The 27,064-nt window shown below is 53.1% G+C and overlaps 11 protein-coding genes across 11 annotated transcripts; 9 read left to right on the forward strand and 2 right to left on the reverse strand.

The window, feature by feature from the left end:
• Positions 1-328: 328 nt before the first annotated feature.
• On the forward strand, positions 329-1,144 carry BKA58DRAFT_433959 (uncharacterized protein; the record flags this gene model as incomplete). Its single annotated transcript, XM_046173236.1, has 1 exon — positions 329-1,144. One exon carries the CDS (start codon positions 329-331, stop codon positions 1,142-1,144), a length of 816 nt encoding a protein of 271 aa, XP_046031072.1.
• A 971-nt stretch (positions 1,145-2,115) lies between these two features.
• BKA58DRAFT_407465 (thioredoxin-like protein) lies at positions 2,116-2,722 on the reverse strand (the record flags this gene model as incomplete). Its single annotated transcript, XM_046172029.1, has 3 exons — positions 2,116-2,308; positions 2,359-2,466; positions 2,547-2,722. 3 exons carry the CDS (start codon positions 2,720-2,722, stop codon positions 2,116-2,118), a joined length of 477 nt encoding a protein of 158 aa, XP_046031073.1.
• A 1,174-nt stretch (positions 2,723-3,896) lies between these two features.
• BKA58DRAFT_303264 (uncharacterized protein) lies at positions 3,897-6,359 on the reverse strand (the record flags this gene model as incomplete). Its single annotated transcript, XM_046166962.1, has 1 exon — positions 3,897-6,359. The coding sequence occupies one exon, from the start codon at positions 6,357-6,359 to the stop codon at positions 3,897-3,899; it is 2,463 nt and encodes an 820-aa protein (XP_046031074.1).
• A 2,647-nt stretch (positions 6,360-9,006) lies between these two features.
• BKA58DRAFT_425814 (kinetochore protein nuf2) lies at positions 9,007-10,829 on the forward strand. Its single transcript, XM_046172943.1, has 3 exons — positions 9,007-9,197; positions 9,246-9,509; positions 9,559-10,829. The coding sequence occupies exons 1-3, from the start codon at positions 9,105-9,107 to the stop codon at positions 10,585-10,587; spliced, it is 1,386 nt and encodes a 461-aa protein (XP_046031075.1). The 5' UTR covers positions 9,007-9,104; the 3' UTR covers positions 10,588-10,829.
• Positions 10,830-11,740: 911 nt separating this feature from the next.
• Positions 11,741-13,947, forward strand: BKA58DRAFT_372907 (HMGL-like-domain-containing protein). The gene is made up of 5 exons (XM_046169171.1): positions 11,741-12,183; positions 12,286-12,384; positions 12,444-12,514; positions 12,571-13,200; positions 13,255-13,947. Exons 1-5 carry the CDS (start codon positions 12,000-12,002, stop codon positions 13,732-13,734), a joined length of 1,464 nt encoding a protein of 487 aa, XP_046031076.1. The 5' UTR covers positions 11,741-11,999; the 3' UTR covers positions 13,735-13,947.
• Positions 13,948-14,155: 208 nt separating this feature from the next.
• On the forward strand, positions 14,156-15,060 carry BKA58DRAFT_303076 (NUDIX hydrolase domain-like protein; the record flags this gene model as incomplete). The annotated part of the gene is made up of 3 exons (XM_046166953.1): positions 14,156-14,381; positions 14,434-14,772; positions 14,828-15,060. The coding sequence occupies 3 exons, from the start codon at positions 14,156-14,158 to the stop codon at positions 15,058-15,060; spliced, it is 798 nt and encodes a 265-aa protein (XP_046031077.1).
• A 1,287-nt stretch (positions 15,061-16,347) lies between these two features.
• On the forward strand, positions 16,348-17,753 carry BKA58DRAFT_15310 (uncharacterized protein). The gene is made up of 3 exons (XM_046164828.1): positions 16,348-16,412; positions 16,506-17,103; positions 17,155-17,753. The coding sequence occupies exons 2-3, from the start codon at positions 16,700-16,702 to the stop codon at positions 17,591-17,593; spliced, it is 843 nt and encodes a 280-aa protein (XP_046031078.1). The 5' UTR covers positions 16,348-16,412; positions 16,506-16,699; the 3' UTR covers positions 17,594-17,753.
• A 746-nt stretch (positions 17,754-18,499) lies between these two features.
• BKA58DRAFT_15335 (uncharacterized protein) lies at positions 18,500-20,174 on the forward strand. Its single transcript, XM_046164831.1, has one exon. It carries the CDS (start codon positions 18,695-18,697, stop codon positions 20,081-20,083), a length of 1,389 nt encoding a protein of 462 aa, XP_046031079.1. The 5' UTR covers positions 18,500-18,694; the 3' UTR covers positions 20,084-20,174.
• Positions 20,175-20,665, forward strand: BKA58DRAFT_15301 (uncharacterized protein). Its single transcript, XM_046164824.1, has one exon. It carries the CDS (start codon positions 20,266-20,268, stop codon positions 20,545-20,547), a length of 282 nt encoding a protein of 93 aa, XP_046031080.1. The 5' UTR covers positions 20,175-20,265; the 3' UTR covers positions 20,548-20,665.
• A 263-nt stretch (positions 20,666-20,928) lies between these two features.
• BKA58DRAFT_407472 (ERG2/sigma1 receptor-like protein) lies at positions 20,929-21,651 on the forward strand (the record flags this gene model as incomplete). Its single annotated transcript, XM_046172030.1, has 2 exons — positions 20,929-21,484; positions 21,557-21,651. The coding sequence occupies 2 exons, from the start codon at positions 20,929-20,931 to the stop codon at positions 21,649-21,651; spliced, it is 651 nt and encodes a 216-aa protein (XP_046031081.1).
• Positions 21,652-23,292: 1,641 nt separating this feature from the next.
• On the forward strand, positions 23,293-25,720 carry BKA58DRAFT_15413 (glycoside hydrolase superfamily). Its single transcript, XM_046164842.1, has 2 exons — positions 23,293-24,299; positions 24,347-25,720. Exons 1-2 carry the CDS (start codon positions 23,483-23,485, stop codon positions 25,258-25,260), a joined length of 1,731 nt encoding a protein of 576 aa, XP_046031082.1. The 5' UTR covers positions 23,293-23,482; the 3' UTR covers positions 25,261-25,720.
• The last annotated feature ends 1,344 nt before the right edge of the window (positions 25,721-27,064 follow it).

A 27,064-nucleotide genomic window follows, 5' to 3' on the forward strand; every position in this document is an offset into this window, starting at 1 on the left:
GTGCCACACTGCCTCACAGTGCATTCGGTCCCCCAGCAAGTCGTTGTTCCGCGTACCTGATCTTGACCCTCAACTCAGATAATTTATGAGCCGAGATTTAAGACCGTTTCCGTCACCACGACAAACCCGAAGATTGACGCGAGCAAGACATGCAGTAAGGACAACGAAAACATCAAGCATGGATACGAGAGCAAAAGCCCCATGTCCCTCATCACGTACTAGTATACCATCGCGAGAAGCGCCTTTAGAAGGCTCTTCGTCCGTACAATCGACAGCATCACTTCCAGTGCAGGCATCGCCAACCTTCTCTGCTATCACTCGGCCGACTATGTATGCAGAGCAGCACACGTGGGAGTATACTTCTAGTGATGGTATTCGATCCCATTATCATCGGGAGACCGCCGCTGAGAACGACTTTGGCAAACCACAACCGCTGACATACCCATATAATATCTTCATGAGCGACATGCAATTTAGGGAGCAACAGTCTATTAATATGCCCGACCACAATGAGTACGTTGAGTCAATCATGGCTAGGAAAAGAAGAGAATATGGCTTTATACGAGCACCACCGTACCCCTTACACGGTCATGATACGGACGACCATTCCAAGGGCGCGATGCAGGGTAACAGCAGTGGTTCTCTTCGTCAGCCAACGGCAGAAGACTTCCTGCGTTCCAATCATCCACTCCCTGCACCACCGACCGAAGAGTACAACTCGGATCAAGATCTTCCAGTCATTGAGCCAGACCCATATCTCCCGGAAGGTCTCAAAGAGGGACATCTAGGCGGTCTGTCTCAGCAATCAATGGCCGCTCCCAAACGACACTACACAACTGCTGCTACCGCCGCCAAAACTTCACGTATATCACAAGAGAAACCAAAGCACAAACGCGCGCGGTCTGAGCTTATCGCCCCTTCACACGCACCATCTCTTGAACACGAACCATCAATGTCAGAGCATCACAGCACATCTGTACGTGTGCCGACTATCAGCAGTGACATGTACCAGCCGGCTCTAGGTGGTTTGCAGCGAGTATCAGGTGTGCAGCGTAGGAATTCAAAGCGCGATCGCGTCAAGCGTTTCGTGAAGGACTTATGTCCCTTTCGTCATGAACGAAAGTTTGGGCGTCCCCAGAATTAAGAAGTTTGCGAGCGGACAAAGAGGTTGTACTAGATGTGCTCTCCTTGTCGCAAGTAATCCTCTCTGACGCACCGAAGTGCAAACTGGTGATATGTGTCGGGCAGTTCCTTTATTGAGAAGCTATGGCTAGAACAAAGCTGAGGTGCCCTCGAAGGAGGAAGTAGCTGTGGCAAGCGCTGATGTTGTGCGAACACACCCGGTTTCTATACACAGTCTAGTTTGCATACCGAGCCAGCCAGAGCCGCGACGCGTAAGATAGAGATCGAAATGCAGGTAAATGCCCCATACAATCACGATGTGTGAAAATGGTGAAGGAGTCTGGTGACCTCACTAGCGCTCTAGCAATGCCTTCTCCTGTGGCTCAAGCCTCGACCTTCCATTTCCATCAGCTAAATTATAAACATTCATTGTCCGATCATTCTTGGTAGTTGCTATTCACATCGAGCAAAAGTCTTTGAAGTCAATGCTACTCTTACATGCATTATGCTACCGCTCACATAGCCCAGCCTGCAATGCTTGCGGCTGAACAGCTTTTACCCCTCCACATGCCATCTAAACGATACTGTTCTGCATACCACCATTGCGTGGGAGCCGGGAAGTTGAACGGTATCTCCAACTCTGACCTAGGTGCTACCAATAGCGATGAAGAATGGGACAGTATAACGTTTGGAGTAGTTAGGGGAGTAGCGCATCATCTGCAGAACCATGATACATGGAAGATGGGCGGAAAAGCAGTGTGGAGATGAACTGAGAGCTTGCGAGTCATCGCTTTCAGTGCTTGGGTCTCAGACGGTACAGTGCAAAATGTTTGTAGCAGTTGATATTGGAGGATATTATCACGTTGCTACTTCCCCGCTTGTTGCCCACGATTCAAACCCTCAGCATAACAGTATCCGTCTATCCAATGTCCAAGCCTAGTCTGGTGCTGGACGCGATCGTCGGTGCTTGCGGGGCGTCTTAGGTTGTGCGCTCTATGCTTCGAGGTTGTTCTGGATAGCGGTCTCGAGGGCCTTGGGGTTGGCACCAACGACCTCGGCAACCTTGTCGCCGTTCTTGAAAAGGATGAAGGTGGGCATGGCGCGGATACCGAGCTTTCCTGCAACCTCGGCGAGTTCGTCGACGTCGAGCTTGTAGAAGCGCGCGCTGGGGTACTTCTCGGAGAACCTAGAAGACGGTTAGTCGCGGCTAGCTGCCAGGGCAGTGCGAACACTTACTTGACGACCTGGGGAGCGATCACTTTACAAGGGCCGCACCATGTCGCGAAGCAGTCGAGGACCATGAGGGTGTCCTTTACAGCGAGGGCCTCTTCGAAGTCGCTCGTCCTACGATGCCGTCGCGTCAGCGCATGCCGATGGTCTATGACGTCGCGCATTTCATATGAGATACGATAGGAATGACTCACTTCATGAGGTTGTGTACACCCTGCTTTTCGTCGCTCATTTTGGCGGTGTTGGAGAAGAACTTTTGGGTAAAGAGTGGTCGGTAGAGGTTTGCGGTCGATGTGGGGTGGATAGCTGTTCGCAGGCGCGCAGATGTGAGCAGTGTTCTAGTGGCTCGGAAGGAAGACGGCGCAAACATAGTATATGTAGAAGATAATGAGATAGCAGGGGAAGGCGATTTCAAAGAATTCGGCTGATGGATTGAACTGGCCGCCGTTGCCGATAACAATTCTGATGCGCTTATTTTTCGGCAAAGCCGTTCGAGTCCCTGCGCAAATCGAAGATTCGCTGTGATGGCGGGCGGAGAGCAGGTGGAGATAGGAACCTAGTACTTACAATTTCAAATATCGGCGGGTATATCGAACGGTTGAGGGAGTAGGGTTTCTAAAGGATTCCTAGGTCTGGCGTTATGATGATAAAGCGTGGATTACTGTACACTCGCGGCGCAGAGGGGCTGCCATGATAGATGACGTGCTTGCCCGACCGCCCGATTTGCCCCACCAGGGTCCTGCCTTCTTCGTTTGGCAAGGCGACGGCGACGCGCATGTGCTTCCCCTGCTCTTGAACAATCTCCTACGTTAGATGCGGCAATGGGTACGAGAGAATCACGATTCACGGCATCGTGTTCGTCAAAGCGATCAGCTTTGTGTCGCGCGAAATGTCATGCCGGGTTAACATTTCCTTGCACCACTGCACTTGCAGTAGCCTACAAGGTGTACACGCTACGTTACAACACGATGGAAAGCATCATGCAGGTCTGATGATACAAAGTACAAAGCTGATACAGCTGATTTAAACTAAAGTCTCCTCATAAAGAGTGGTGAACGCAGCATCTTCTCGACGCCGTGCCCGTGGTATCTGCCCTAAACGTTATACAATGTGACAATCCAAATCCCGAATTCAGGCCTCAAGCCCGTCTATATACTACAGATGTTTCCTAATACGCCTAAAAATCACAACCGGAAATGGGGGCGTCACCGAAGCCGCCACAGGCAGCTTGTGGTAACATGCCAAAAAATAACTCTGAAACAAACACCAACGCCACGCTATGCAGTCTGGAAGACGATCCGAATGCAGGTAGGTAGTCCGAGCGAGCACATCCATCCAAGGGTCGATTTGTTCAAGAGACGCATGCAGCCAAGCCAAAACAAAACCAAGATATAGGTAAGGAAATCCAAATGAGTGATCGTAGTTGGAAGAGACATGCAAGGAAATGGTAAGGAGCGACAGAATACAAAAGAAAGCAAAATGAGTGGCGCGGCGTGGCATGCATGCGTGTTCCTGAAACATATCAATCATCGAAAATGGGAGTGTTACTCTTGCCCGGACAGCCTGTGCGATCGGCCTTGTACTGGTGTACTAGATCGCTTCTGAATGTCCAAGAGCCTAGCGGAACCAGCGCTGAGGTGACGAACGTGACCCTTCCCGAGATCGACGCTTTTAGCGCGCTGTAGCATGACTGGTTCAGTGTCCGACGTTGGGGACGTAGGTGAGTCCGGGTCTGGTGACTCTTGCCCCATGTCGGCAACCTTGGATGATGGATCCTCAGTGTCATCGAGAAACATGCTGAGGAGGCCTTCAGTCGATTTGACGCGGGGTCGGCGATGGATTATAGTAGGCTGGCGAACGACACTTCCTTGCACAAATTCTTCTTGCTGGCCAGACGGCATCTGCGCAGGTGCGGGCTCAACCTCCTCGTCCGACTCAGCAGCAGCGTCTAGCGTCATGAGCGTGCTGCTAGCCTTGCGTCCCCGATCATCGCTTGCATAAGGAGATCGACCTCTTTGGTCTGGCAGAGGCGTTAGCCTTTTGAAGTATTCATCGTCCGCCATGCCTAATTCCTCGTAGGACGCACTGAAATCGTCACTGCGTTGCGGGGCTGAGGATGTCAGACTGGCGCGCATCTGCGACCGGTTCGATGCTCTCTTGGGTGGTCTACCAGAAAGCCACGATCCCTCGGAATCGACAGAGGCGAGTGATTGCGACATGACATTGATGGGCGCCCCTGGACTGACTGGAGAATCTGAGCGATCTCCGGGCAGTGACCCAACACGGAGGTCAGAGGGTTGCTGGCTTCTGCGGCGAGCGGCGATGACGCTTGTGGAAGGGACTTCTGGCGACTGCACCCGTGAATCTGGAGGTGACAGAGGGAATTCCGGTAGGTCTTCTCTGAATTTGGACATTGTTCGTCGGGGTACGCTAGAAGGTCTCTTGATCTGAATTGGTTGAGTAGGAGGGGCGGTTCCAACCAGGTGAGGCGGGAGGGGCTGACGAGACATGGACTCTCGCGATGTGTTGGAAAATGAGATCTCTGATGGTGTCGGCCGTGCCTGGTCTTGTGAGTTGCGTTTGCCTCTTCGGAAAAGAGATGCAAATACACCCATACGTCTGCCCTCTGAGCTACGCCGGCGTGTGGAGGAACCTTGTTTTGACGTGGCAAAGGTATCGGCAGTTTCAACGGGATGTAGCGAGCCGCTTCGAGTAGGATCGTGCGCATGCTCGACAGATTCTACAGGTGTGTCATGTGCAAGCTTCTCCGAGATGAGTTCTGGCAAGATTGAAGCATTGGAAGGTCCGCGTGTGTGTACGTGTGCGGAAGCACTGCCTCGTGAATAACGAACAGCCCGGGCATCGGATACAACGGGGTCTTCTGTCGGGCTTTCCAACGGCGTCGGCAATTGACTGTACTCAACACGGGGTGTGACGGGCATCTCCAGTCGCTGCGACTGAGGCGGCGTAGATGGGCGGACATCCTCCATAGGCATAGGCACCTCTCGCTCGATACCGAGACCGACCATGCCAGTGCCCTCCTTGCTGGGAGTCGCAGGCGTACCTCTTACTTCCATGGCATTTTGTTTCTCTGCACGGCGCTCTAGTCTCCGGCGCAACCGCTCCTGATCGGCCTTGGCCTTCTTCTCTCTCCGCCTCTTGTCTCGTTCTAGGATATCGCGAAGTGCTCCGGCGTCGAGTTCGTCGGCGAGGTCGTCGATCCGGCTCGTCCTTCGGCTCGCTTTCTCATCTGTACTGCTAATGGGTCGGCGTGTGGATTTGTCGCTGTAGGTGTTGGGTGACATGCGGTCGCTGGCGTAGTGGTTGGAGCCGACGGAGACGCGGATAGTCGGGCGGGGAGAGAACATGTCGAGCGCGCTCACGCGGAAGGCACGGTTCTCTGAATTGCCAGACATGGATGAATGTATGGAGTTTTCGAGGGGCAGCGATACGTTTGACGTGGGACGCTCGAAGCGGTGGTTCAGGACGCCCTTGACCTTCTTGCTGTCTCTGCGGAGCATGCCTCCCGAGCTGGCGGCGGGACGTTTCTGCGGCATTGGGAATGACATGGCGCGGATCTCCTCTTCGCGGACGTGGTCATGTTCTTTTCGCCTCTTGCTCGACTTGCGGCGGACCAGGGAAGAGTCTGCGGGCGGATCCCTGCGCAGGCTGGAATGGGAGTGGGTGTGGAAGTTGTAGGGGATGCCGGCGTGGTCGTGGGTTATTGGGCGCAGGTGCGGGCTGTGAGCCAGGCGGTGCTGGTTGGGCAGGGCTGTGATGTCTTCGGCGCTCGACTGAACCCACATCTTTTCAACGTCGCGTACCGATGCGGTAGAGCGTGAACTGCCTCTCCGCCGGCGCTGGCGCTGGCTGGGCCCTCGTCGCGGCCCATTGCCCGTCTGAATCGTGCTGGTTTGCTCTGCGACAGGCCGCTTCCTGTCTGTAACCTCGGTGGGTCCGTCTCTGAATTTAGCGGCCTTTCTGCGTCTTCGCCCAAACAGCCACATGGAGCTGCGCGGGCGCCAGGGCAGCGACCAGAAGCAAAGCAGGGGGTGGATGGTTGAATCGCGGCGGTCGCGATGAAGGCGCGAGCTCGAGGAGAGCGCGGGCGTGTGCCTGAGGGCGATAATGCAGACTATCGGGGAGCGCACAGGCGGTTGGGCTGCATATTGAACGGGCTGAGGCGACGGGTAGCACTTGGCGCGAACGGCTGGTGAATTCGACGTGGAATGAAAGGCGGGCGTGTAGGTGTAGGTACAGTGATAGGGACGGCGAACGAACGAACGATTGTGAATGGAGAAGGGAGCTGCCACAGCCTGAGTGATGTAAGATCGACTCGTGCTCCTAACCGGCTGGCTTCCAGGCTTGGAAGCCTCGACCACCCACGCACCTGCCGATCTCAAAATAACTTCCTTCTGTCCCGGGGCAATTGCGACCCTGGTCCGACTACCACCACGGAACGCTGGCTACTCCGCTCGTCACGTCGTTCAGCGCGTGCCCCGATGCACCACGCCGAGCTCAAATCTGGGACCCAAAGCAGCTGTGCCAACTACATGTCTGATTGGCGAGGCCGATTTACTCGGCTCAAAGACCCTCACGCTCTGTCGTTAAAAGCTGCCTCATCGTCTCCTGGCAAACGCACCAACGCCACCCACACCCAGCTGCCTGGCTTCGCGAGGCCCGTGATTGGCGACCGGCGGCCTGCCCTCAATCTCTCGACCAACACTGCGCAACTGGTCCCGGCCTGTGAGCCACGTCCATGACGATGCCCAAGAAGAAGCATTTCTCGTCATTTCCAGCGAGGCCGCAGGAACAACACATCGGACGACGGTACGGTGCATGGCAGCGCGCTGCGGGAAGTATCGAATATCGAAAATGCAGCGGGACATGGACAGCCACGTCGGTCTTGCAGGCCAACGGCGCCATTGCTAGCCAGCGAATCCTCCTGCGCCCCTCCCAGCACATCCAGCGTCGACAGTGTCAGGTACCCGTGTCTCCAGCATGCACCTCTCCCATTCGTTATCCGGGGGTTCCTTATCATTGCGGACTGCACCGTTGCCGGGCGGAAAAACGGCCTGTCACATGCTTTGCACTTTTCGTCCTTCCAAGGCTCTTCACGCCGCGAAACCACCTCGGCGTGGCATGCCTGTGTTTCAAGTAGTTCATTGAGCATGTCTCGGCTACATTTCCAGCATTTCCAGGACCCAACGTCACGACTACGTCCAGCATCCAAGGTCGCCTTGTCTGGGGAAACGCACAGTGTGCCGTAGCCCAAACGCACACGCTTGCACGCGTCCAGATCTAGCACTATCGAGAGATCGGCGGCTAACAACAAGGCTTGGACAAGGCTAAACTTACCTACTCCACGTTCTTACAGGTCACCCGAGTCGTTCGAGCACGAAACAATCATTAAACTTCGAGCGTAGGGCCGGTGTTATCGATCTAGTCTGGTCCCTTATATCGTCCACGAGCGGAAGGTTTGCATTATATCTCCGATTTTAGATCGCAGCTGATGCAGGAAACGCGATCCCTTGCTTCCTGGTACCGAGACATCATTCCGTCCTGCCTGTGAAGTCTAACCCTGAGGCGAGATTTGGCCAATGGAGTTGAACTTCCTGCAATAATTTTTTTGGTAATGCAGCCATATCCACTACAGTCAGACCTCAAACGCTTAATGGCAGCTGTGGTAGCAAGACAACATTTACTTGCATCATGCGTAGATGCTGTGGGAGACCCGCACGAGCAATGTCGCACAGCTAGCTACCCCGCCAACAAGGCCTAACAATAGCACCACCTCATTCACGGGAAAGACTGAGCACCCTAGAGCCTACATTGACTTTATGTTACCTATCTTGATGTAGGCTGCAGACGTGTTTGGGTTTTTCCTTGAATGTGGCATCACGAAGGAAATCGAGACCCTACCAGTGCGTCAATTGAAGCGAGCTTGTGTGCCTGAATGATATGAGCACCTCGGATTGCGAGGTCATCCGAAAGCTCGCCAGTCTTGTACTCTGGTAGTCTTGTTTTTTCTAATGTGGGAGTACTTTCGTCCCTACTGCTCTCTACTTATCTATGAAGTTTCTTGCTTTCAAAACACACTGGTCACTTACGACCGTCGCCAACTCAACCTTTTTAAGTACTGTTCTGGTCATCCGCTATCTTTAGAGTCGGATCTTGACTGCCGAATTCACACTGTTGACGAAACACATGCTCAACGCTGACGACCAATTGCTCTTTGCGCTGTCATATGCCAGAGTCTGTGCCTGTATCAAACCCGAGTCCATGTGAAGAAGACGGAGTATTGACCAAGATATATTACAATTGATACCTATCGTCCGATTGAACACAGTCTGTACTTTTATGTACACCTAGGTAGATTACTATTGTGGTTGCACGTCTTCGACCACGGCTGATCATTACAATTTGAGTGCATTGCGGCTTATGCAATAGGAACGGCAGATGTCTTCCATTTCGCAGGCTAGAAGCGCATATAGCGGCTACGCGTTGCTTATCTTATGCAAACTGATGAGAAATGTGTGAGCTGTCGGTGGAGTTATGGATCGATGCGCTGTTGCGCGATACTGGATCCGGAAGGGCGGCACCCGAGGTCGCTCCTTCCATGCCAACAAACCGTTGGACCCTGTAAACAAACACTGCCCACCGCCTGAACACCACCACCCCACGATAGCGAACAGCCCAAGACGATACGACTGAGAAGCCCACGTCCAAATACCATCGCACAACGACCCAACATGTCTTATAATGGGCGCATGAGCATGGCGCGAACTACGCAGCACAGCCAACGCGCGCCGCCCGCAAACGAACACGACGCTTTCATGACCTTGGTATACGCGCAGCCCCCCTCTGACTTTGCGCATCACTAACAAAAGCAGCCCGATCACGAAATTGCAGGCTGCATCTCAGATATCGGAATCCAGTTCAGCGTCTCCGACCTGCAGAAGCCGAACCCCCAAATTATCCAGAAAGTCTTCGAATGGCTCGCCGAGCTACTCATGAACACGACGCGAGAGGTCGTTGCGCCGGCAATGCGCGCTGCGGCTGAAGACATGTGCGGTGGCGATGCGGAGAGACTCTATACAAGCGACACCAGGGATCTGATGGCCTTCTTCGTCATCCTGAGGAAGTTGCTTCGCGAAGTAAGTGACTTTGACTATCACGTCTTTCGGCCCGTCCTAACTATTCCAGTGTGGCATCCACGACTTCACTTTCAACGACCTGTACAAGCCCACGCACGGTCGTCTGGTCAAGATCTTCTCGTACATGATCAACTTCATTCGCTTCCGGGAATCTCAAACCGAAATCATAGACGAGCACTTCAACAAGGCAGAGCGCACGAAGCTACGAATCGAGCAGCTATACGACGACAAACAAGCAAAAGAGATGCAATTGGCTGAGCTCGAGCGCAACCGCGCGGCGACACAAAGGCTGATGCAAGAGAAAGAGAAGCGCAACAACGAACTCAAGAGCAGGCTGCTGGAGTTAAAGAGGGGTCAAGAAGCGGTTGCAGAGAAACTCGAGCGTGCCAAAGCTGAGCAAGACAGGTTGAAGAAGCTGTTGCAACAGAAAGTGGAGAACAAGGAGAATGTGCAGCGCGAGGTTATCAAGCTGAAGCCGTACACACAACAGAGCCCAACTGCGTTGGAGGACTCTCTGCGCGACCTAAGCGATCGACTGACCGGGGACAAGACTCAGATCGACATGCTGGACCGCCGTGCTCGTGCCCTCCAGACATCCACCGACTCATTTGCTGTAGTTGCGACTGATGTTACTTCATGCACACGATTACTCACAGATGTACAAGCCGATTTGTCGCGCGAGGAAGAGGAGTTGGCAAAGGCATCAAAACACCGAGATGCATTGGCAGACCGAAGCAACAACGTACGCGACGTTGAACGACAAGAACGACTGCTACAGAAACAACTCGGCAACATCAACGCCCGAACAAACAAACTGAAGACCAAAGGCGACGAAGAAGCGGAACGTGCGCGCAAACGGATGGAGGAGTTACGCGAGACTCATGCGAAGTTGACTGAAGAGCGAGGTGAGAAAGGACGGGAAATGGAGAGGAGGCGCGTACGCATCGAACAGACGGAGAAGAAGATGGCTGAGCTCAAGGACAACATTGAGAATGAGGTGCACGCTGCTCATGACGAGTATCTCAAGATGGAAAGTCACATCAAGCTCTACATTACGGAGATGGAGCAAAGTATCTGAGGTCGTTATACCCTATGAACGAGTTACGTCGGCGTTTGGAATTTGATTCGAGATACCATGATGTTGCAGGGCGGGAAAGTGATACCATGTAGTTTTTGACTTAATTACCGTTTTTTCGTTTCCCACTTATGGATTCCTATCATGATGTCACTAGTTCTTTTGTTCAAGACCGTTTCTGCTACTTGCGGTTTATATGAATGTCTGAACACAGCAGAAGTCACCTCAATACATCGGTCACAGGTACGAAGAGGCGCGCACATCAGGGCCCCACCGTAAGAGTCGCTAGGATTAGCACGCATAACGAGGAGTACCAGTATGGATCAGGGTCCTCCCTATACCCGATACCGTACGTCGAGCAGCAGTACCTGCATAAGCTTGGACAGGTGACCATTTAATCGGGTTGAAAACAAGACGTGCCGCTCACAGTTGCATTTAGATAGATCAGAAGCCGTACAGAAGCTGTACGGGGGCTGGTGGAATCTTATTGGTACACTAAGACTCCTGTGACACGCATCAACATGGAGGAGATCTGTGGTTGAGCCCCGAGATGCGAGTACCCTTGAACTATGTGAAGATATTTGCAGTATGAGACTGCAACGTATGCGAGGAGATTCTTGGTATTGCAAGAGCGCGCTGGGCAGCAAGTGTAGTGTACGTATCTTGAGGTAGCACCACGGAATTGGAAAAGGGACGACCCGTACCGTACTACATCAACCACTCGATTTTCCCTCCATGCCGGTCATAATTACCGCTCTGGTGCTGGATCATCTCGTACATACGTACATTCACGCCCTTTGACTCAAAAGCGGGGTTGTGACACCCACTGGCAAAGACTCATCTATGCTTATCATGTAGTAAAAATGTTTTCGTCTAGATTCGTGTGAAGCGACCCACCGCCATGGTTTCTTTTGCGTCTGTTCCTGCAAAGATCGATAGCATGTGGCAATTCAAGGTGTTGAGCATGTCTTGGTGTCGCGTGCGGCAAGTCCGCGGCCAATATCTTGACCGCGTCTGCGTAAGAAGGCGGTGAGGTGGGTCGCCAATGGCATGGTAAACCCGCAGATGCTTCAATACTTGACCCAAGACAGGCATCCCGTCTGGAGTCTCGGCCACATTTTCTCCAGGTTTGTGGAGAGAAAACAGATTGAGAGCGGAAAAACGAAGTCTACTCCGCCTTGTGTGCATCAAAGCAGAGTCATCTCGTTGGCCACCGCCCGACGGCAACCCCACATGTGAGCGAAGGCGGCTAGCGCAAAGCTACAGACCCGATCCCGGCCCTGCGCTTTCATCATCGCTCTTCGCAGCAGATTTTTGTCCTTCTTGACTCACCTTGGAACCAATCCTCAGCATTCAAATACCGCCCATCCTCCACCAACCCTCTTACCTCCTCATTCCCACATCAATTGCCCAACATGTGTCCTCCCACCGAAGACACACCCGCTACCAACGGCCATACCAACGGCACCAACGGCGCCAATGGCAGCAAGGAAGGCTTCACAGGTGTTACGACCAGACAGAACCCTCACCCTACACACAAGAGCCCGTATGCGCCCGTGGGTGACTTTTTGTCAAATGTCGGCAGATTCAAGATTATTGGTACGTCATAACGCCTATCTCCAGCGTTATCGGACGCACACACAGGCGGACTGAGGATTTGGTGTGGAGAAGAACGAAACGTTGCTGACTTTACCTGCGCAGAGAGCACACTAAGAGAGGGCGAGCAATTCGCCAACGCCTACTTCGATCTTGAAGCCAAAATCAAGATTGCGAGAGCTCTTGACAACTTTGGTGTTGACTGTACGGCTATGCTTCCCGGCGCTTGGCGCGAAATTTCCAGAGACTAACAACAGACGTAGACATCGAAGTCACCAGCCCTGCTGCCTCTGAGCAGTCAAGAAGGGACTGTGAGGCGCTTTGCAAGCTCGGAGTACGTACTTCATCGCAATGATCTAGCAGTGAGAACGCATGCTGACCGCCTGCTAGTTGAAAGCCAAGATCCTTACCCACGTACGATGCCACATGGACGATGCGAGAATCGCTGTCGAGACTGGTGTTGATGGCCTTGATGTCGTCATCGGAACCTCTGCGTACCTCCGCGAGCACAGTCACGGCAAGGACATGACATACATTAAGAACACAGCGCTGGAGGTGATCGAGTTCGTCAAGAGCAAGGGCAAGGAGATTCGATTCAGCTCCGAGGACTCGTTCCGATCGGACCTGGTTGATCTTCTGTCCATCTACAGCGCTGTTGACAAGGTTGGAGTCGACCGTGTCGGTATTGCCGATACCGTTGGTTGCGCGTCCCCTCGTCAAGTGTACGATCTCGTACGAACTCTGCGCGGTGTCGTTTCCTGCGACATTGAGACACATTTCCACAACGACTCTGGCTGCGCCATTGCCAACGCTTTCTGCGCGCTAGAGGCAGGTGCCACGCACATCGATACCTCCGTCCTTGGTATTGGTGAGCGTAACGGTATCACACCTCTTGGAGGTCTGATGGCCCGCATGATCGTTGCGGACCGCGAATATGTTACCAGCAAGTACAACATCAAGGCGCTCAAGGAAGTTGAGGACCTGGTTGCCGACCTTGTTGAGGTCAACATCCCGTTCAACGTAAGTGCCGTTTCTACTACCAGAAATCAAAAGACAACTTACTGACTTGGACAGAACTACATCACTGGATTCTGTGCCTTTACCCACAAGGCTGGCATTCACGCCAAGGCCATTCTCAACAACCCTTCCACATATGAGATTATCAACCCGCAAGATTTCGGCATGTCCCGATATGTACACTTTGCTAGCAGGCTTACCGGATGGAACGCGATTAAGAGCCGTGCTGAGCAGCTTGGCTTGAAGATGACGGATGCGCAGTACAAGGAGTGCACGTCCAAGATCAAGGCCATTGCAGACATTCGCAAGATTGCTCTTGACGACACCGACTCCATCATCCGTACCTACCACAACAACCTGCATGCCAAGGAGGAGGTGCCTCTGCTACCGGGTATGACAGAGGAAGAGAAGAAGAAGTTTGCCGAAGCTGAGGCCGAATTGAACGGCGTCTCAGAGAAGCGGGAGCTTGATGCTACCGCAGATGCACAGGCCGAGGTGCCCGTTGCCAAGAAGAACAAGACCGCCACCGTGGCATAAGCGCAAGACGCTGTGTAAATATGGGATTTCTGGAGTTGGTTATTTCCTTTACTACTGTCAGGGGTGTCTTTTCCGAGCATATCTGCATGTCTTCCGGTTACGGAAAAGTTTCTGAGTTTTGATACCTGGACCGAAAAGCCCAGTGGCTTCGGCAATGTGTATAGCATTCTCAAATGATAGACAACGAATTAAAAGCGCTTGCAAGCTAAAGGTATCTCCTCCAGCCTCGTTGATTTGGCGCGTTGCCGTTTGCCACATGCCTGCCACTTGACCCAGACCGCGGAGGTGGAGACCCTGCATGAAGGGGCGCGTGCACGCTTTCTTCATCGTCCCGACCGCCCCCTCCAAAATACCCCGAGGTCAGGACTTAATCCAGACGCCTCAATTGCTTTCTCCTACACTATTGTCACGATTCGCAACCATGAGCACTATCGAGACTGTTACTCAGCAGCCTGAGATCACGGCGGAAAATGTCCTGCGCCTCTTCCCCGAAGTTAGCACAGCACTCATCGGGGGATCGCACAACTCGGCCACGAGCGACAATGCACTACAAGGCTACGACGAGGAGCAGATACGGTTGATGGACGAGGTGTGCATTGTTCTCGACAACAACGATATTCCCATTGGCAGTGCGACCAAGAAACTCTGTACGTGGCTCTGCGTGCGCCTCGTCGACGGATGGCGACTGACAAGCTCCAGGCCATTTGATGGAGAACATTGACCGTGGACTCCTCCACCGCGCATTCTCCGTCTTCCTCTTCGACTCCCAGAACCGCCTCCTTCTGCAGCAGCGCGCGACCGAGAAGATCACATTCCCGGACATGTGGACAAACACCTGCTGTTCGCACCCGCTGGGCATACCCGGAGAGACTGGCGTAGGACTAGAGGAATCCGTACAGGGTGTGCGTCGCGCAGCAGTGCGCAAGCTCAACCACGAACTGGGCATCAAAGCTGAACAAGTGCCTATTGACGAATTCAAATTCCTGACACGGATACACTACAAGTCGCCCAGTGATGGCACCTGGGGCGAGCATGAGAGTAAGTTGTACAACAGGGCCATCGTCATACGGGATGAATGCTTACCATATACTAGTCGACTACATCTTGTTTATGAAAGCCGATGTCGACCTGAACGTCAACCCCAACGAGGCTCGCGACTCCAGATGGGTGTCTCAGGAGGATCTCAAAACTATGTTCCAGGACAAGTCGCTCAAGTTCACACCGTGGTTCAAGCTCATCTGCGAAAGCATGCTGTTCGAATGGTGGGACCATCTCGACTCTGGCCTGGAGAAGTACATGGGCGAGACAGAGATTCGGCGCATGTAAGGCATGCGAAGTAGCTGTCATCAATCCCTCCGCCGCTATTCGAGCGTACCGATCCCAAGATGCTTGGCCGAGACCTGCCCCCATTTCCGAAAGTGAGGCGGTACGTGCATGCAGGCTCGGCCTTTTAGATACCACCACTGCCATTTAATCCAGTCGTTGACCATTGCATTGTTCCCCACGCTCATTAGTCGTCATGGCTTTATCGTGCGGACATCAAGACGCGCTCCTCTTCTATCGTTGCGTTCCGATTACAATGCGTGACAGTTGATCTATGCTGACCCCGCCTACTGGTATTCTTCAGCTGATAGACTAGTGGGATCAAGCCAAACGCAGATAACCGTGTAGCGGAAGAGTTCCGAATGTTTGCTTTATCATTAGCTGTCAGAGAGAGTAGCCTTAATGGTGGTCTCACTTCTGCGCTTATCCGTTATGAGGAGGTCCAGCCGAGGTGTGCAGCTCAACCCTTCCTCTTCACCCCACAACCGCTTCCCAGGCGCCCCATGTCACAGCGCTGCTCTATCGCTACGTCTCCATCGCTACAAGAGATTCGTAAACAAGCTGTGGGTTGTGTCGCCAAACGATTGGCAGGCAAGCAACAAAGCAACATCTTCGTTGAGCCGCTTCGGCCCGACACCAAGTTCAAGGTCACAAGGCGGATGATAACGAAACTTGCATACTTAACGGGCTAAGCGGTTGGTCCGAAGATAGCTCCCGCTTTGAGCTATGTGAAGCGTGACCTGTACCTCCACCCGACGGCGCTTGGTACGCCGATCCAGCAGGGTAGGTGGAGGTATATCAAAGTCCCGCTCTCCCATCTTCATCTCGGTCACAGACACACACAGCTTGTCAATCCTCATCACATACTACATCAACTTACTAGCCACTGTGCCCCCACGGCATACGCATCTTGCTGCAGCCGATCTGTGCTTGCAATCCTTCACGATACGCAGCTGCTGCCGCTCGACATCAGCCAAGCATCGTACTGCAGTGCTGTCACTGGTCTTGTGACAAAGCTGCCAGCGAGTTAAAAAGCAAAGCCCAAACTTTAAGCAGCCATACATCAACTGCCACCAGTCCACACACACGAAGATTGGTACATCGATAGCCCCAGGCGCCTACTATCGACGCAAGACTACCTCATCGGACTCACACTCTACGACGTATCTGTCAAGCGTGTACTCAAAAGGGACCTCTGTAGCCTCACACATTGATGTCGGTTGATCTACGTCAAGCCTTCACTTCTTTACGCTACCCTTCTCGAGTCGATACCGTCTCGAGATCGCAGCTCTCTAGAGTTCATACAGGGGATCTTAATCGTCCGGCTAAAACATAAACATCCAAGCTCAGAAAAGGTATACCATTATGGCAGGCAATCGACGGTCACGGCTCCTGCTCAGCCCACGACGACCCATTGTCGCAACCAGACTAGACTAATCACAATCTAGTAGTGTTGTTTGAACTCAAGGTCGTCGTCTAGATATACCGCAGTTCAAGTGACTAACCTCCACCCACGCCGAATCGCGTTCAAGCCCTGCGGGGAACACCTCACGCTGGCGAATTCCACGACTGTCCCTATTATCAAACGAAGCGGCAGATCCCATCTGAATACTAGTAGAGGCTTACAGTCGAAACCACAATCATGGCGAAAACGTTCTCCCCTGTTGCGCCAGTCAGCTGTAATTACACAGTGGACACGAAGTCTTCAACCTTGAAGTCGGCTAACATTAGGGTCAATGAAGTACCGGCTAGCTTCAGGATCTTGAAGCCGAAGCCAACTTCTGTTGGTGCTACTGTTCTGCCTCCGCTCACCGACGGCGTTCGCGTCGTTACGGCTGCGGAGTACAAGCAGGCTGCTGAGTGTCTGGCGGAAGCCTTCGGTCAGGACGATGTTGCGAGATACTTCATAGACGTGCCCGATCGTGCGCATTGGACTGTGGAGCAAAAGTGGGCGCTACATGTCGAGATTCTCGAATACATAACGTATGCTCACATCCTCAAGGGACTAGTGACTACGGTGGGTGACTTTGAAGCAGTTGCTCTATGGTAAGTCTTAGAGACAAGGAAGGCGTCGTGACTATGAGCTCACGCAACTAGGATGCCACCCGGCCAGAACATGGACGACTACCTGACTATGTTCCGCTCTGGCATGTGGCGCCTCAACTATCGCCTCTCCGCCGAGGGGAAACGGCGCTTCTTCGACGAATTCTTGCCCCTCCTCCACGATACCATGCACACCACGCTTGGTGAGCGAGAGCATAACGCCTGGTACCTTGTCTACCTAGGCACTAGGCCCAGTGGCCGTGGCAAAGGTCACGCTCGTAGCCTCATTGAGCATGTAACGAAGCTTGCGGACCGCGAAGGCAGACCATGCTACTTGGAGTCGAGTAACGCCACGAACCCTCCGATTTACAGGAAGTTTGGTTTCGAAGAGACGAGGCAGATCAACCTTCAGAGGGGTGGAAGAAACATTCCGCTGGACATCATGGTCAGGGAACCCATGGGCATGGAGAAGAAGAGTGGCACGCCAACCTAGGAAAAAACTGAACATCCTAGAGCCTACGTTGACGTTAGGTCACCTACTTTGCATGTTTTCGTTTTGATGTAGTCTGCAAATCTGTTGAGGTTTTTGCTTGTACGAGGTGGTGGTTTGTAGGAGACTGGTAGGGCACTGAGGGCATAACACCATTTCAACATGCGTGTCGCGAGGAAGCATGTTATTTTGTGTATTAAGACTTTGCAATATCCTTCAACAGGATCATGTTTAGAAGAGGCGTAGGCCGTAGTTGTCGATTTTATTCGCTCATTCTGCCTGGGAATTCAAGGCTGTAGTCCGCAACTGCAATCATGATTTTCTAAAGTGCGACAAGTAATCGAAACGTATTCAGCTGCCAACGCATCGGTATCAGAAGCGAAATCAGAATCATTGAGCTGCAGCTCTTCCAAAATAAGCTCGGGCTAGAGAAGACACAGTGATAGTTCCAACATAAGCAAAACTCGTTCCACCTACCCAACAGGCCGTGAAAATATGATGCGCTGACATGACGCCATGGACTGCGGATCGCAATATCGTGATAAGCCAGATTCGTAACCCATGGTTCTTCAAGGCCCGTCAGTATTGCGGGATATGGAATATTGGTTAGACGAGAGATTGGGGTGGAGCATGATAATCGGCGGGTGGGCAGTGCAGCATTGACGACAAATTGCGGTGTCATGAAACGCGGCATTGTTGCCCAGTTGCCAAACATGCTACGCCCTTCATCTCCTGATGATCCGCTGAGGCCGACTCTATAGCTCTGTCCTCTCGCGCACACTGTCCATGGTGACTGTTCTCTAGCGACTGTCCTCTAGCTTCATCTCAGCACCGTAATCGATAAAAAAGTGGTGTCGGCCCACTCGCGCATCCGCTTCTCAGTCCACTCGGCCGCATCCGCAGCGCTACTTAACGCACCCCGCAAGCCTCGCCCATTGCCCATTGCACGCGTCGAGGGCCTGCAGAGGGTCATCGTGCAGCCTGCCAGCACATCCGCGCTCAGAGGGTTTGCTGGAGCCTGCCACCCAACACCACGTAATACCACTCGCCCTCGCCCTCGCACCAAGTTTCCCCCCTTCGCAATACCGCGCCCGCCCATATACCATGGTCACCCAGCGGCGGTACTCGGTCACGGGTCAGACGCCCCCCGACGATGCGGAAGCCATGAAAGCGCGCTCTCCCAAACTACAGCCTCTGGATACTAGCGTGCAAACACCGCCGTGCGGGTACTGTGACGGCGCGCCGGAGCTGAATTCAAACAGCGAGGCCAGCGCGGCCGGCCAGCGGAGAGGGAGAAACATGGCCCAGAAGGGCACTATCGTACGCACATCAAGCAAACGATCCGCTACCCAGCTGCCTTCGCCCAGCTCGCCCACGCATCAGCTGCCGCCCAAGATTCCAAGATACAGACTCAACGTGGATATAGACATAGGCTCCGACACAGACCCCGACTCGGATGACACGGATCTTCTGGGCGACGGCAGCGAGCACGACTACTGCCACGGCTTCGAGAGTCAGGCTACCTCGTTCCCATCGACGCCTGAGCATTCGCAACCCTACGGCGTGTCGAGCCTGCCCGATGCCACCCGCCTGGAAGGACTGCAACTGTATGCAGAAGAAAGGCCCGACGACGATGAGCACATGGACGACTACGCGCTCTCGCCCTCCCATTCCAGAAATCACAGCCTGAATCGTGTTCAACTCGATGGGTCCAACGACGTACAGAAGGATTGGGCCGCACATATTGCATCTCACAAAGAAGAGGCAGAGACTGTTCATATGGAAGATGTCCAGGTTACGTCTGTCCAAGAAACAGGCACGCCTCCTGCCGAAGACATGACTCACGCTCCGCCCACCTTCGTAACCCTCCCTCCTGAGATCCGTCACCAAATTTACCGAAACTGCGAGAACCTCGTCATCGATAAGCCCCTCGTATACTGCATCTCTACCTTCGACGGCCAAATGCAGCATGCTCTCGCTTCCGTGTCGCGCCTCGTCCGCTCCGAAGCCCTCGCCATCTTCTACAGCTACAACCTCTGGGTCATAAAAGTCGAGTTCAAGATGATGTACGAAGCCTTCCGAGACTGGATCATTCGGCTGGGCGATGGCGCAGGGCTCTTGCGGCTCGTTAGCTTCTCAGTGCGTGGTGCGCTGTTCAAGCCTAGGCGGAGCCACACGCAGAGTATGCTGATTCACGGACATCTTGTGCAGCTCGCTCCGGGTGTTATCGGGCCTGCGCCAGCATCGCAGGAGGACTTCTACTGCCCGCCAGACGGTGACGCGAGCTTCAAGATTGATCTCAGTGAGAAGTTTGCTGGTGGAAAAGTGCAGCTCGTTAGGAACGATGGCACCAGTGAGGCGGGTGAGCAGGCGAGACTTCGTTTGGGCAGGATGGTAAATGTGCTGTGGGAGAAGAGGCAAGCTGGGACACTCAATGGCCAGGATTGGATTGACATGGTCGATGGCTTCATCACCTTCATCGGTGGGTGGTAAACACGTCAACCTAGGAAAAAACTGAACAGGTCTGCAGCCTACATCAACATGAAGACATGTAAAGTAGGTGACCCAACGTCGATGTAGGCTCCAGACCTGTTCAGTTTTTTTCTTGTATGAGGCGGTAATGAGAAAGATAGTCTTTCTTGGTGCACACGGTGTTGGGTTATATTGGTTATGTAATGGCGTATAGCATGAGATTCACGACGTTCTGCATGGGCTGGGCGTTGTCTGGGATGGCAAAAGGTTGCGGCATGGTCATTTATCGAACATTTCGTATCAACTCAAAGGGTAATGATGGGGGTGGAAGAGGAGGTAATACTCTCGATTTTGTAGACAGCTTTCTACTTGTAGAAATATTCCTATACCCCTTTACAATGGCCATCAACGCTCGAAATACGATTACCAACGCACCTCATACGAGAAAAAAAAACTCAACGGCTCTGCAGACTACATTAAGATGAAAACAGGCGAAGTAGGTAACCTAACATCGATGTAGCCTCCAGGGTGTTCAGTTTTTTCTTAAGTTGACGTGAACGTGTGTTCGGGCTAGCCAAAATTTGATCATATCCACTCGGAAGACGGAAGCCTTTCAGCAAACAACAGCCCATCCTCTATCTTAGATGAGCTGGCGATCCGGGGTCTCGGACTTCTCCTATCCCGGCTGGCACGTGCGTCTTGATAATGAAGAAAAACCTCACGATCCTCGCAAAGTGCAGAGTACCACCAAAAAAAAGCAAAACACTCTCTCTTCGCAAACGATCTATAATCGGACCGAGTCACTCTTTCAAGTTCTACTTCTTGTCTTGATACGTTGGCCATAGAGGAGTACGACAACGCCGAAAATGCGCGTCCTTCTCACCCTCGGCGCCATCCTCGGTGTCCTAACAACTTTCATGTACACGCTAGACTCACACCTCGAGAAGTTCTACATCTTCACGCCTTCCGGTCTGCATGCCCTCTCTCAAGAAGCCATTTCCCTGCACGGCAACGACACAGCTTCTGTCGTCTCACACATTGTCTCTTCGCTATCTGCAATCCATGGACCTCACATCAACCTCGACGAAGAATGGATTTTCAACAACGCAGGTGGTGCCATGGGCGCCATGTACATTATCCACGCGTCTATTACTGAGTATCTGATTATTTTTGGTACCGCGATTGGAACAGAGGGTCATACGGGACGTCACACCGCGGATGACTACTTCCATATTCTCAAGGGCGAGCAGGTGGCTTATGCACCTGGCAAGGGGGTTTATGAGGCTGAGAGGTACCCTCAGGGTAGCGTGCATCATCTTACCAGGGGCGATGTTAAGCAGTACAAGATGGAGGGCGAATGCTTTGCGCTGGAGTATGCGAGGGGATGGATCCCGCCGATGCTTGGGTTTGGGTATGCTGATAGTAAGTGTCTCTCCTTTACCTCACCAACATCTCAGCGCACTGTGCAGTTCAAGACTAATTGGTGGACAACAGCCTTTTCGAGTACGTTGGATTTCCCGACACTGTGGAGGACTACAGTGGTTACCGGGCGGGAAATGATCGGAAACCTCATGATGGGGAAGATGTGAGAAATGGGGAAGGCTATGGAAGGAGTGTGTGGTAAAGCGCAAATGTCTTTTGAGATCGGGTCATTGTTCATACTCGTTCTACTTGGGACATTGGAACACGTCAGGATGCTTGCGCGATAGCACTTAGCATTAGGCACAGACGTTGGACGCTCCACACCCAAGCGGCTTTATGACATGTGTATAGCTGTCTACTCCGGAGTAGGTTTGACTCACGATGTAGTTCCCTCACTGTCAGTGCTCTCTATACGTCATACCGATCAATGCCGTGTCGGAACTACGGCACTTTCGACCAGACTATGCAACCAAGTTTCTTGATCAGAAGAGCGGATTTGAATTCCCTGCATGGAGTGCGTATAATAGTCATCTGGTAGTTGCAGCTAGAATGCCGTATTCCAGTAGTGTACTGTGTGTGCAAGGGTGGTGGGAAGACACTGCCCAGCGCGGGGGATTTTGACCGTCCTTGCAAGCGACGTCTACCCCAACATGTGTGTTGTGAGCATCCTGATTGGCATAGACGTGCATTTACAAAAACCGCGAGATCCGTTTTACCAGCTGCAAGTCTACACCGAGTATGGCGTCAGTTTTGGCTGAGGTATGGACACAGGGTTTCGGGATGAGGCGGCTGGAGCCAAGAAGTGGTGGGCAACGGTGGACGAGAATGGCCGGTAGACCTGCTCGAGACCCGATGCTATTATAGGGGGTGCAGAGAGCTAGATGATGGCAGACGATGCTAGTCGTGTCAAACTTTGGGCTAGCAAACGTGCTATCGAAAAGGTTTTCTCCAGCGCGACAGATGGTAGACGTAGGTGAAAGCCTGTACGGCTGTGACGAAGGGGTTGGGGTGGAGAGCTGGAAGAGGCTGGGCAATAAATCAAGCATTCCGGTTTGGAAGAGCCATCGTCTCAACGGGCCAATATGGAGGCAGCGAACGGGTGCAGGGGTTGGGCCGTGGCTGTGGACGGAACGCGGGTGCAATTATCGAAATACGATTATCCAAACGCGGTGCGTCGGGGCGTTGAGTGCGTAGGAGGCGTACCGCGCGTTCTAAGGTGGACAAGCTGCCGCGAGGATCCACGTCGTCCTGAACAGGCCTAAGGTCTACACTAGGCCAACAATACTCAGATGAGAGGTCGTAGCGTGAATGTAGGCTTCAGGGTGTTCAGTTTTCCCTTGATTGACGTCGAGGGCCATGACGAGGCCTGGCTCGAGGGTAAGACGGCATAGGATCGAGGGAAGGATCATGATGCGGATTCGGGGCCATGGCGAAACAAGGCTTATTGAGCCTCCTGCGGCGGATCATTCGTGGCTGCTAAGGGTTCGGTAGCCGCTCAGATTGGCGTGGGCGCAGATCTGAGGCAGCCACCACAATTAGAAACGGACACTTGGTCGGAAGAGCTGACGCGTAAATCCTCTTTTCCCAGCGCAACGCGCAACGCTGCTGGATGGATGAGAGAGCGACGTGGGATGCCATGGCCAGCGACCCACTGCAGCGTTTGAGGTCGCGCGTCTCAGACGGGGCTGCTTGGTGTCGCAGCGTCCGGGAGCGCGGCGGCTCGTGATGTCATGTGTTGTTGAGTCTGGTGGTCTGGCGCGTCTTCTCTGGCCTCGCTCGGGCCGGCGCCACTTTTGGCCCAGTTAGTGACGCATGTCTGAAAGCGTTGACACCCTGCCGCCGTCCACTCATCATCGACCCTGGCTGCATGTTCCTCGCTCTCGTTTCCTGTGATAACCTCCCCTGCGCTCGCTTTTCCTGATTGCTAGTTGACTTTACTTTCCGCTGTTTCTTTACTCTCTGCATTCGCTTGCTCCGGACGGGCTCCCCTCTGCCGCCATGTTGCCCTCGTTATCAGCCAGCCGTCTAGCCCTACTCTCGCTACCCGCCGTGCGCATTGCCCTCGCCCAGTCCATCTCCATATCGCTAGGGAACAGCCCGCCCGATGGCGCCTCCGACTACCTCGACCCCTCGTATGCTGGCTTCGGCATCGAGCCCTCGAACCTCTTCTCTTTCACCGGCAAAGAGGAGGCCAACCAATTCACCATCAAGCTGCTCCAGAACCTCGCAGACTACTCGGGCGCGCCGCCGCACATTCGCTTGGGAGGAAACACGCAGGATTACATGGTCTTTGAGTCGAGCAACACAAACTATGGCTGGACCTCAAACCCGGACTCGACGGCACAGGGCGCCATTGCGGCCGACTCCATGATCATTGGACCCAACTACTTCACCGCGCTCGAGCGCTTCCCCAAGGACACGCCCGTTACCTTCGGACTCAACATGGCCTACATGGACGACGACTACGAGGACCAAATCACCGCACTGGCGCAAGCCGCCGTCGACGGCATGAAGAACGTCAAACTGTACTCGTTCGAGATTGGCAACGAGCCCGACCTGTGGCTCCAGAACTCTTTCCGCTCTGCGCCCTGGGACGGAAAGACATACACATCCCAATGGCTGGACCGCGCCGAGGTCGTCTACGAGCGCGTGCTCAAGGCTGCCAACCTACCGTCGTCATTCTTCGAGGCTCCTGCGACCGCATCCACCATCGGAACCACCTTCGAGATTGCGCAACTCGTAGACGATGGCATCATGGAGGGCAGGAACGGCGACAATTTCCTGGCTACCTGGAACCAGCACGATTACTTCTATTGTATGTCCCCTTCTTTCTAATTCACTTGCTGTACTAACATGCTGCAGTCATCGGAGTAACTCCCACACCCCTCACCCTCGACGACCTCATGGACCTCGACGCCACCAACACGCAATTCAAATACTGGGAGAAGCAGGTTGGAATCGCCCTCAAGACAGACCACCCTTACGTGCTGCGCGAGATGAGCTCCGTTGGGCCAATAGGCATGCCCGGCGTCAGTGACACCCTCGGTGCTTCTCTTTGGACGCTCAACTTCTTCCTCTACGCAGCCTCCATTGGTATCTCTTCGGTCCAGATGCACATGACCGACAACTCCAACGCCAGTGCCTGGTCGCCTATCCCCATGTACGGTCGTGAAACCTCATTCGTACGACCACAGTACTATGCCCATGCCGCCGTCGCGCAGATTGTCGGCAACGGCAACGGAACCACGCAGATTGCAGCTCTTTCTACAAGCAACGTAGGTGCTGCGTACGATGGCCGCATCCGTGCTTATGCCGCCTACGCAAACGACCATCTGCAGTCCATCACTATGATCAACGCTAAACAAGCCAATGCGTCTTCATCTGACAAGGGCAGCTTCACGTTCAACCTTAACCTAGGCTCTGCACACGCCAACAAGGATGTCTTCATCTCTTACCTCACGGGCCCTGGCGCCGAGTCGCAGACAGACATTACCTGGAACGGCATGAAGTACGACGACGTTACCGGCGCGTCCTCAGTCACTGACAACACTGTCACAACCACCAAGGCCGATGGTAACGGTAGGATATCCGTCCCCGTCCGCGACAGCCAAGCTGCAGTAGCAAACATTGGCTCCCAGCTAGGCACCAACGCCGTCCTCAAACCAGACGGCACGCAGGCGAAGAAGAGTAATGCCGCTTCGACCCCAACCGGCGGGGCCAACTACGCCATAATAAGCGGTCTGTTGGCTATGATGGCGGCATTCATCGCCACGTAATGGCAGGTGTAGCGAGCCAAATTTTCCTTTGTCAAACAAATCAAGCATCATGGAATTGCATATGCATTATGACGGCGTTCTTTTTGCGATAGCAGGCTTTTCATCTGCATCATTCATGGTCAGAATATTCCGCCTCATTCAATCATCTGGGGTTTGGATTAATCGGTCATGCGAACGGGATCGTTAATGACACGCGACACAAAGACTTTTCTTTTTTGGAACAGGATATATAGGCGCGATGACGGCGCCTGGAGTGTATATACACGGTTTCTATTGCATCAAGCCAGCACACGCTGTACCCTGATAGCTAGATTCTAGATTTCTAGAACTGCAATCTCATACCTGATACCCTTTCATGATCAATGTTCCTTCGAGCGGGCGTATAGCTTCCGAGCAAACAAATAAGACGTACTTGTATTGCAACACCTCGTGTGAGATCGCCATGAGACGCAAGTGGAGATGGAGGTGCTAAGCTTTTCAGGCTTCCTGCCTTACCGCGGGGTCGGGATCGGAATTGCAGCAGGCACCGCTGCCGCGCCGCTTCTGGCGCGCGTTGGTGGCGAGCATCGTGGGACGCCCTGCGTTTGACTTTTTTTTCGGTAAGCTCGGGGCAGGGGATTCCCAGAGGCAGGGAACAACAGCTTTGTTTTATGCAGGCCGAGCTACCTGCATAGTTTCGGAATTGTCATGTAGTGTATTTATAATTAGTTTGATGTGAAAGAAAGAAGTGTAGAGGAAGCTGCGACTCAGTCAAAGGGATACGAAGATATGGATGCGCTCGAAACTCGCTGTTGGTAGAATCAGCTCAGACGATGCGAAACATATGTCTTAGTTGTAAGCGAATGCTGTATTCGAGAGCAGTCTCTAGCGTGATGGCATCCTGTTTAAGAGGAAAACTGAACACTCTAAAACCCACATCGACACTACGGCTTCTCATTTGCGTATTGTTGTTTCAACGTAGGCTTCGGGTCCGTTTAGTTCTTTCCTTGTGCGAGGTGATGGGAGGAATGTATCCCTGACATGTATGTGAGCCTGTTGGTACATCTGCGACTGAGCAAACATATTCTAAGATGACTTGACACTTTTGATATGGCAAGGACGGTGATGGCGGAGCGGTTGGGTCGATCAAAGTATGATTTGAGAACTACTCCCAAGGCTCTCTTCACGTTGGCACTACCTACCAGCCTTGTGCGTTGACACATGATCAAATCCGCCACGACGTATGTCATACGTGGTGTACCTCGATCGATAGCCGAATGCTCCTTCCACGGTCCCAATACATTGGTCCAACTTGACCTCGCCAACGTTGTGATCAGTGCGTGATTAGGCCTACTATCGAAAGATGGACATCACTCTCTATTCCCTTAGAAGCAGTCCAAGGAGAATTAATTCTAACTCTAGCGATCTGCAGTTGGAAGACCACCTTGTCTTGCGACAACTCACCCAGGCAAACATCCCTTAGAACTCTGATGACTTTCCTCTGCGGTAAGATCGTATGACTCTCCGGCCTTGGTGCTGACCAGTGTGGAAGTGAGACAATAGACATGGAGATCGTGATGCCATGGTTTTTTGGATAGTCGATGTTCATCGAATTTCCCACAGGATAACAGAGACAGGCGACCGTGCCGCGCAATCCCCAGTAAATTCACCATCACATGTCTCGATCTTCGTAGGGATCCGATACATCTCGTCCCCTTCAAATCTTTTCAAACTGAGCAAGAACTGGCATAGATACGCGTGTTCGATGCGCAGAGGCCAGTCACAAGGACCCATGACGTCAATGCTATCTGTGCGCCGAGCCTCA

The sequence above is a fragment of the Alternaria rosae genome (genome assembly GCF_020736505.1).
Source record: "Alternaria rosae strain MPI-PUGE-AT-0040 chromosome Unknown BKA58scaffold_1, whole genome shotgun sequence".
Taxonomy (NCBI): Eukaryota; Fungi; Ascomycota; class Dothideomycetes; order Pleosporales; family Pleosporaceae; genus Alternaria; species Alternaria rosae.